Genomic DNA, 9,842 nt, shown 5'->3' with positions numbered 1-9,842 from the left:
AAACAAAGGCTGCAGTGCGCGCCGCCAGCAGGAGGGGGCGCCAAACACACCGAGAGTCACAGCCATGAGTCCGTAACATGCGCTCCCTGCTGGGACTGCAACAGGTCTGCGGTTAAAAACAGTCAAAAAATCTGCATGCAGCCCTAGAACAGCTTAATTTTTGAGCTTGCTGTTGGTGCACAAAGGAAATGGAGACTCACAGCTGCAAGAAATGTAAAGATACAGAGTGACAGCTCCAGAAAGATCTTACAAGATAAAAAATAAGTAACAAATCTTTTACTCTTACTTTAAATGTGTGAAGTGTAATTGACAGTGGCAGCTTCTAAAGCTTCTGTTTGTATTGTTTTTATCAAATGATACAAACTGTGTCATTTCCTGTTAGTATAAAGTATTAAACTACATTTATTTCTTATATACCAACTATTCAAAACAAAGTGGCGTTTAGTGCTAATACAGTGTAGTAAGTCCAAGTTTACACTCACACACAACTTAATGGAGGATATATTTTGGGAACAGCTTCTACAACACACATGTACAGCTGCAACCATTAACTGATGAATTTGAACTGTTAAATGACCTATTTTGATGATGTTTGAGTAATTGTTTTCAAAGTAAAAATTCTGATTCCAGCTTCTTAAATGTGAGCATTTTCTGGTTTCTTCACTCCTCTATGAGAGTAAAATGAGAATCTTTGAGTTGTGGACAAAGTTAAACACTTAAGGACGCCATTTTGGTCAACAGTGATCAAGGTTTTTCACGATTTCTGACATTTCATAGACCAAACTAATCAATTAATCAACAATAGAAATATATCTTTATTTGTAGCCCTACACGTGCATTAATATGTTGTATGGAATCAGGACACAGTACTTGTCTTGAATACTATCCGCACTGCGCAGATGGATTATTCGGGTGTACTGCTTAGAGTCCAAAAGCACCAAACAAAGACAGGAGGGCTCTTACATTAATAGAATATTTTATTTAGAGGAACAAAACAGCATAGCGATGTTCGCATCTAACCAGTAAATCACATCCAAGAGGGCGAGAAGGAACCTCAAGTTCAGACCGGGAATGAACGACGGGGAAGAGGAGCTGGAGGAAGACAAGAAGACGTTTAGATACAGAGAGATCAACTGGATGGAACGACACACACTGTGACAAATATGTGTGTGTTTGCTGATAAAGGTGACCGGACACTGAAGGAACGATGTTTAATCTCAGTATTTTCACCGTTGAAGTCACAGTAAAGCTGAATTGTCCTTCAGGTGTGACAGTGAGGAAAAGACTCACAGTGACTTTACTTCCCGGAGGGCTCAACACTCTCGAAGATGCCGGCTTCCCTCATGGCGTTGAACTCTTTGACGGCATCGTAATGCTTGTAGAAGTCAGCGTAGGCCTGTTTCCTGGGTTCTGTCACTGTGTACTGTGGGGAACAAAAGACACCTCCGCTTTGGTCGCAGTTTAAATCAGCGCCTACAAAGAGGGCTGACGGCCGAGTTTCAATAGTTTATTTTCCTGAACAGAACAGATTTGTGAGTGTTTCAGCATTCTCTCAACATTTTCATTATCTACGACTGCTCACATGACACCAGCAGGTTTATATTAAGATTAAGGTTTGTTTACTGGCCTCAGTCACAGCGTAAAACCCATTCAGACATTTCATTACTGGATTAATGTTTGTTTGCAGTTTCATCTGTTTGAACAATAACATTTCTGAAGGACCTGCAAACGATTAAAACACGTGTGCATAGTCTAATGTATTTCAATCACTGCTCTTTAGCAGCTTATGTGCTTCTGATTTTGTCAACACTGTCACGAAAGAGTTGATTCATCTCTGCACATGCAAGGCTTCAGTCAGCGGTGGTGCTGCATTCGTCTCTTTTGTGTTACTAACATTGTGTCGCCCCATACATGTAGATGGAGATGGACAAACATGAGACACAGTTTATATGACTATCTAAGATTAAACTACCAACAATAACCATAAGATTACCAGAAAAGAATCAACATTCACAGGCAGAATCTGTCACAGCCCAAATGTGTGTGTTTGTTTGGAGTTTGTCTGCTGAGGTAAAGGTTAACAAACTGAAGTGTTCCCGTTCATGAAGTGACATTTTTAGTCGTGACAGCTTCACGGGAATGAAGGTCGTAGCCATGCGGACTTGTCTCCTGCTCTCACCTTGAACCCTACTGCGGCCATGATGGACAGAGCGAAAGCGATGGGCAGGTGAAACCTCAGACGCTTTCCCAGCAGCCCCCTCATCACAGGCTTTTGCAGAGACATGGTGGATCACTAGCAGGAGGAAAAAGACAAAAATCAGGCTGAATGTAATTCAAACGGCCAAGATCAGATTGGTATTGATCAGGACGACCCACTCAACAACATGGTCTGACCAATATGGGACTTTTGAGGCCTTTCTTAGGATCAATATTTGAGTTTTAAAAACCTGATAAAGACATGTTGGTTGATTGTTTTTTTGTGGAGAAAATACACACTTGGAATCTTTACTGCTGAAAAATAGACTTGTCTGTCTGTGATGGAGCGTCTGTGATGGGACACAGTTTCTAAATGACCTCAGACCTGGTTTGGCATTTCTTTACAGCAGTTACTTTACTTTACTGCACTGATTTCAAGTTTTACATCACAGACTTTAGACAAAACGATTATACGAGACCAAAAGCAGCGTTTCCCATCATCATTCTGCATCAACTCATTCATGTCAATAATGTTCTCTTTAATACAAAACTGAGACGTCTTTCAAAGGTCCAGGCGTTACTGCCTGATTAGCATTCTGATGCAAACATGTAACTGAAGTCTCCAGGTGTTTTCTACAGTGACTGTGAATGAAGGTGAGGTAAATGAAGGCAGAAATGAGACCAGCTGCGGTATATAAACCTACTGAATGCAAATATGGTGATAGGGATCCAGAGATCTGTGCATTGTACTTTTTATCTGGGTCTTGCGCTGGTTTATGTAAAGCTAAGTTATTCTTAATACATTTTAATGTCCTACCTGAATGAATGGCTCCTCATGTCTGGCCATCATTTTTATTATTAGTAGTTATTTTAATAAACATCTTGTATATATTGAATCGGACAAAGCTCCTACAGTTACGCCCTGAATATCAACTAATTGTAGTTAATGAGTTGGTGCATTAAAAATAGCTGACAGTGGATTTTCTTTGTGACATTACTTGGCAAACCTTCATTCACCAGCTCTAATCTTATCTTATCTTATCTGGCCCAGAGGTCAATTACATCCACACACCTCGAAGTAAACCAGGCTTGATTTCAAAATACTGACTTTTACCTCTTATTTTCTTCAGACAGTTAGAGGACAGTGCTACAGACAGATGTCTTTTCAGTGAGAAATAACTATAATAATAATAATAATAATAATAATAATAATAATAATAATAATAATAATAAAGGAGGACATAACTAATCTGAGTATCCCAGACGGCAGACCGCCATCAAACACCGCAGCCAAGTCAGGTCAGCACAGCAGCACTGAAACCACCGTGTGACCTCTCTCTAGGTGCCTCATTTCCTGGAACATGTGTCCTCTATTATAGTTTGCTTTCACAGCTATACACAAACAATATCAAGTACCCTCAGTTCAGCACCAGCAAATATTAACAGTAGAAAATGGGTGAGTTACAGCGCTGTGACACCGGGTCAAAGTAGCGTAATGTCACAAACAAGAAAGGACCGTTAGGGCTTCTCCTCGTCACATTATGGTAAGTTAGCTTTTCTCTTCAGCAGCATTAAAGTCCAACAACATTAGCAAAACACCTTAAATAATAACCGCAGACGCAGCATCGCCGTTTCACCAACAGTTAAGAAGAGTAGCTAACGAGTTGTCGGTTAGCATTCGGCTAATACGCGATATCAGCAGCAGGACAAGCTAACGTTAGCTAGCTCGATGCAGCTAACTGCTATCCAGGCGGCGACACGAGAGGAAAGCGGCAAAATTCCGGGGAAAAAGTAAAACCCAGCGGTTATTATCAGTCTGAAAAAACAACCCGTTGTAATGTAAACTTATCCCACAAATATCAACAGTCTTATTCAAAGGAATACTCACAAGTTGGACTCACGACCTTCACAGAAACCGCTCACACAGTGCAGCTGCTTTCCTGTACCGGAAGAGACTCTACTGGAACCGCAGAGGGACAAAATTAATGTTCGTGAAAGCGAAGTCGGGGTATTTGGGGTCACGGAAACCGGAGACCGACAACGTTTAAAAACTCAAAATTCATGTGTTTAAAAATGAAAAAATGACAACGGATATTAAGAATAAGCATTTGTGCACCGTTATCGGTACATACACGTGTACGTGTTTGTTTAAATCTTTGAATCTGTCGGAGGGCACTATTTTTTATTTTCAGGATTAGATTACATTAGATTAGACCATCATAGAATGTAATCAACGGTTCTGCACTCGGGCCATGTCCGGTTTATACATATAATATAAAGAGAAGCAGTTTACCACCTGCAAACTAACCGTTCACTGTTGTAGTAACGCAGTCTGACCACAAGAGGGAGGCAGAGCGACAATCGACTGACCTGTGAGCGCTCACGACCTCAGTGCTGATCGACTTCCAGAATCATTATTGATCACATGCGGTTTGCAGTTTTGTAAGCATGTGACGTTTTAAATTGTACACTATTTGTAATTTTTCAAGTGTGGATTTAATATAAAGATGAAAACAGAATAAAACTGGACAGATGGCTTTTTATTTGCTTGATGATAATATTTTCCCTCAGCATGCCTGCTTGTTAATTCCTATCCAGTTTTGAATCGATTTCAGATGTTTTCAAGATGGAAGCCATGTTTGATTTTACCATTCAATCTCTTCATCTGATAACTGATATCGAGATGTGAAATATGGGTAACTTTTTGCCTCTCAGGCCCTCCTCTCTCTCTCTCTCTCTCTCTCTGTGTGTGTGTGTGTGTGTGTGTATCTGACATATGATTTATTAACTTTCAATGAATACAAGAAAATAGACAAATTCAATTAATTGCTTTGTTAGGCATAAATAAAACAGAATGTGATAATCTGCTGATCCTTTTTGACATTTACTCAATTAAAAACAGCACAAAGTCAATATATTTAATGTTTCCTCTCATCAGCTTCATTGATTTCTGTAAATATCTGCTTATTGTGAATCTGATGCAGCAACTCGTTTCACAGACTGAAAGATGTGGAACGCTCCAAAAACACCTGTTTGGATCATTCCACAGGTAAACAGGCTGATTGGTCACAGGTGAGAGGATCATGATTGGGTGTGAAAGGGGCATCCTGGAAAGGCTCAGTCGTTCATAGAGGATGGAGCGAGGTTCACCACTTTGTGAACACATGGAATCAGAGACACTTCAGGAAACTGCTGTCAGTGAACAGTTTGATTGGAAATGATTGTTTTTATTGATGAGTTTCAACCTTTCTGGAATCAGTAAATCTTTCTGGGAATTTTTGAAAAGATTCATTTTTTTCCTCCAACAGTAAACAGCTGAGTGAGGGGCAAACAGTGACACCTCAGAGCTGTAAAACCACCTCAGACCGGCTTTATTAACATACTTTATTGTACAAAACACAGCAGAGTGTTTACAGGTGAGTGGACGAGCTCTGCTTCACATACGCAGTGAATAAAAAACACAAGTTTAAACCTGAAAAGGTGAAACTTCTTGATGTTTGCAGTATCTGAAACAGCAGGAAAGATTATTACACTGAAGTTCACTTTCTGTTCCATAAAGTGCATTTTAATACGCTGAAGTACAAACTTCTGTACTCTGACACAGAATTCTGCAGACTTCCTGTATGAAACTGTACTGAGGACGACTTAAAGGCGACGGCTGCAGGACCATGATCCATCACCGCAGACGTTCGTGGTCCCAGGGGATGAATCTTTGCTGCAGCGCCACCTGCAGGTTGTGGTTTGGAGTGAAATATCTGAACATTTTTCGGATGGATCGCCACGAAGATTCTGCACTTACATCACGTCCCCCTCAGGATAAATGGTACCAACCTCTAACGCCGTCATCATCTGTGGGTCGTGACATTCCCATCAGCCTCGGCTGTACTTTATGCTTAGTGCTAATTAGCAGATGTTAGCATGCTAACACTCGAAGCTAAGATGGTAAACATGGAAAATATCATACCTGCTAAATGTCAGCATGTTGTCTTTATGAGCATGTTAGCATGCTGATGTTAGCATTAGCTCAAAGCAGCGCTGTCTATAGAGATACGAGCATGACTGTAGTGTTCTTGTATTGATTGTTGACCACAACAAGATACAAATATCCCAGCATACATGTTAAAAAAACCTGCAGCTCTGTTGCCATGGGCACCTTTAATGCTAACTGTGTTAGCACTCTGCTGGCTAATACAAGCAGAATATTGGATGAGCTGCTGTGTGTATGAACACTTTAGCATAAACTCAATCATGCTGAAGTTATTGATTACGTCTGTTCTTTGCTTCCGGCTCTTCAGCTTCTCACCAAACCGAGATAACACGTTTTTCTGAAGCTGGTCAACAAATTACACACTTTATAATCAAAGACTCAGCGACTGCCACTCCTATGACTGTTTAACACACACACACGCACACACACACGCACGCACGCACGCACACACACACACACACGACAGAACATCTTGTGACAAAAAGTAAAGCAGAAAACATTTTTTGATCAGGTGTCGTCATGTTACTCCTCAAAAATCATTAGCGGGTTAAAGTGAAGACAGTGTGACAACAGGACTGGATGTGTGTGTGTGTGTGTGTGTGTGTGTGTGTGTGTGTGTGTGAGAGACAGAGAAGCACAGTTCAGATGATCACAGTCGAATCCACCAAATGATAAAAATGAGTCCTGTAACTCATTTGTTGTCTGTACGAGAGCCATGAGTGTGTTTGCCAACATAAAACAAAGAGTCCAATGAAAAACGAGGAAATGATCAAGTTGTTTGGAGTAAGAAGATAATTAAAGCAACATTTGTGTCTCAGGAACTGGACTCGGATGTGATTTCTTCTTTGGTTTGAGTCCCTCTTTCTTGCTCATTGTCCCTCTCCTCCGCTGTTCTTCTCCTGAATAATAATTGAAGCCATGGTGTCCAATGTGTCTCCAGCTGCATGTCTTCTAGTTGTGTCCTAAATTCATCAGTTTTCATTTATCATGTACAAGTCTGTCATCTCTCACTAACAGGACGAACAGTTTGGGAGATCTGAGCCATCATTTGTCCACTTGGCTGTTCGGGCGTCTCAAACGTCCATAAATCATCTCTGTGGTACAAAGAGTCTTTGAGTCTCAGGAGGAAAACATAAGAAGTCCGAGCCTTAGCTTCATTAAAGAGGTCAAAGTATCAGAACATTTCAGAGCGAGCTGACGTTTCTCCTCCAAACTGCAGTCATCAGACTCCTGATCGGCCTGTGATCAGAATAAGATCAATTTCTGCTTGAATTTTCACTCCTGTGAGTACCAGCAGTCTTACTCAGGTTCAACCAGTTTATTATTAAACACTTAATGAAAAAGCAAACTCAAGTCGGGCTCACGTCAGCATCCTTGGTGCCATTGCTTCTATTACTCTCTGATTGGCTGCATCTGTAACCTGACAGCGACAGAAAACATCACTAGACCCCGAAGCGCTTCCTCGCCTCCAAACCTGTGTGCTGTCTACACCCGCCAACAGTATCACTGCGCAGAAGGAGGCGTCGAGAGGCTCGAGCTCGTGACGGCCTGAGATGTGAACATCAGCGCTGTCCTCGTCAGCTGAGCTGCAACCTTAGCTAACAGTTACCAGTTAGCGATTAACGTATCTCCACAAGCTCGCACTGCCAGACCAGGGTTAGAGGAGCGATTCCTTCTGTGATACCGTTGGCGGGTGTAGTTCGGCAGAAAGAAAATAGTTCCTGCACGAAACTGTTCACAACAAGGTTTGTGACGATCTTGAGTAACCGGGTCATGATTTCTGGAAAGAGACGTTCATGTTGAGCTTCTCAAGCAACACAAGCCGAGTGTGATCGAGTTCCTTTATATTCAACAGAAGGCAGAAATCTCTGCAGCCGATTTCTCCAGAACTCACATCAGACGGTTAAACAACAACAGGATGCATTCAAAGACATCTTTCGGTGAACGTACTCATGAACTGTTGAGAGAAGAAGCAGCCCCTGATTGGCAGTGGAAGGACTCTCCAGATGTGGGAAAAGAGGAATATTGTCATGTCGGAGGAGATTAACTCCACGACTGCAGAACAGCAGAAGTATTCTGGAGTCTGTGGGTGAAACCGTGTCGAATCCAAGAGATGCTTCGGTCATAAAACTCTGTACCCTGAAGCTGCCAACACGCTCCATCAGAGATGCTTCTCGGACGACTTCGGGAACAGCACGACACCTTCTGGAACAGTTAAGAGCAGCTCGTCCAGGAATCACAGGGCTGGCAGTTTGATCTGAAGCTCCATCTGTCAAAATGTGATTGGCCAACACACTGTAGGGTGCTTTGGATAAAAGTGTGATTTGTCGTCCAACAACACGCGAACTTCTTCTATTCTGTCATAAACAGACTGTTATGGATCCAGAGTCGGTTATGAAAGCAAAGCGCCCGAGAGGAGACATGAAACAATATGTCCAGCCAAAGGGCTTGAACATTACGGCTGGAAATCTGAGGATCCACAGAAGTCTGGGTTGTACCATGGTGGATTCGAGGGGTGGAGATCAAAGTTTTAGGGCTGTACCATCATGGGGTGGACTGGAAGGATGTGAGTCAAACTGTGGGTTCATACCATCATGGTGCTGAAGCTGAGGGATGTTTCACATCATCAGCGCGACATTTTGGAGTAATGCTGGCAGCCGTAGGATCGCACCATCATGGAGGTGGAGGGGTGCTGCTAGAAGTCATAGGGTCGTACCATCATGGAGGTGGAGCGCAGGGAGTAGCTGGGGCCTCTGAAGTGGTGCCACTTGATGCCGTTGAGCTTCCTGATGTTGTGGCCGACAGAGTAATAAATCCCGTTCAGGTTGGAGAAACCGCAGGCGTCAAACCACCAACCTGATGGAGAGAGAGAGATGGAGGAGGGCAGAGAGGAGGACGAGCAGAGTGAGACGAGGACGAGCAGAGTGAGACGAGGAGGGCAGAGAGGAGGACGAGCAGAGTGAGACGAGGTGGGCAGAGAGGAGGACGAGCAGAGAGAGACGAGGAGGGCAGAGAGGAGGACGAGCAGAGTGAGACGAGGTGGGCAGAGAGGAGGACGAGCAGAGAGAGACGAGGAGGGCAGAGAGGAGGACGAGCAGAGTGAGACGAGGTGGGCAGAGAGGAGGACGAGCAGAGTGAGACGAGGACGAGCAGAGTGAGACGAGGAGGACGAGCAGAGTGAGATGAGGAGGGCAGAGAGGAAGATGAGCAGAGTGAGATGAGGAGGGCAGAGAGGAGGACGAGCAGAGTGAGACGAGGTGGGCAGAGAGGAGGACGAGCAGAGAGAGATGAGGTGGGCAGAGAGGAGGACGAGCAGAGAGAGACGAGGAGGGCAGAGAGGAGGATGAGCAGAGTGAGATGAGGAGGGCAGAGAGGAGGACGAGCAGAGTGAGACGAGGAGGACGAGCAGAGTGAGATGAGGAGGACGAGCAGAGTGAGATGAGGAGGGCAGAGAGGAAGATGAGCAGAGTGAGACGAGGAGGGCAGAGAGGAGGACGAGCAGAGTGAGATGAGGAGGACGAGCAGAGTGAGACGAGGAGGGCAGAGAGGAGGACGAGCAGAGTGAGATGAGGAGGGCAGAGAGGAGGACGAGCAGAGTGAGACGAGGAGGACGAGCAGAGTGAGACGAGGAGGGCAGAGAGGAGGATGAGCAGAGTGA

The 9,842-nt window shown here is 43.7% G+C and overlaps 2 protein-coding genes across 2 annotated transcripts in view; both read right to left on the bottom strand.

Moving 5' to 3' along the window:
- Nucleotides 1-957: 957 nt before the first annotated feature.
- cox6c (cytochrome c oxidase subunit 6C) lies at nucleotides 958-4,162 on the bottom strand. The gene is made up of 4 exons (XM_076747821.1): nucleotides 4,085-4,162; nucleotides 2,180-2,293; nucleotides 1,291-1,423; nucleotides 958-1,092 (listed from the first exon to the last, which is right to left on the bottom strand). Exons 2-3 carry the CDS (start codon nucleotides 2,282-2,284, stop codon nucleotides 1,298-1,300), a joined length of 231 nt encoding a protein of 76 aa, XP_076603936.1. The 5' UTR covers nucleotides 2,285-2,293; nucleotides 4,085-4,162; the 3' UTR covers nucleotides 958-1,092; nucleotides 1,291-1,297.
- A 1,386-nt stretch (nucleotides 4,163-5,548) lies between these two features.
- Nucleotides 5,549-9,842, bottom strand: part of angpt4 (angiopoietin 4) — a 44,158-nt gene continuing 39,864 nt past the window's right edge. The window contains exon 10 of the mRNA XM_076745657.1: nucleotides 5,549-9,040. Coding sequence (XP_076601772.1) covers nucleotides 8,880-9,040 — 161 coding nt within the window. The 3' untranslated portion in view covers nucleotides 5,549-8,879. The remainder of the gene's footprint in view (nucleotides 9,041-9,842) is intronic.

This window comes from Chaetodon auriga, chromosome 2 (genome assembly GCF_051107435.1).
Source record: "Chaetodon auriga isolate fChaAug3 chromosome 2, fChaAug3.hap1, whole genome shotgun sequence".
NCBI lineage: Eukaryota > Metazoa > Chordata > Actinopteri > Chaetodontiformes > Chaetodontidae > Chaetodon > Chaetodon auriga.
Note: the sequence above shows the minus strand (reverse complement) of the source record. Positions and strands in the feature narration are given on the sequence as shown.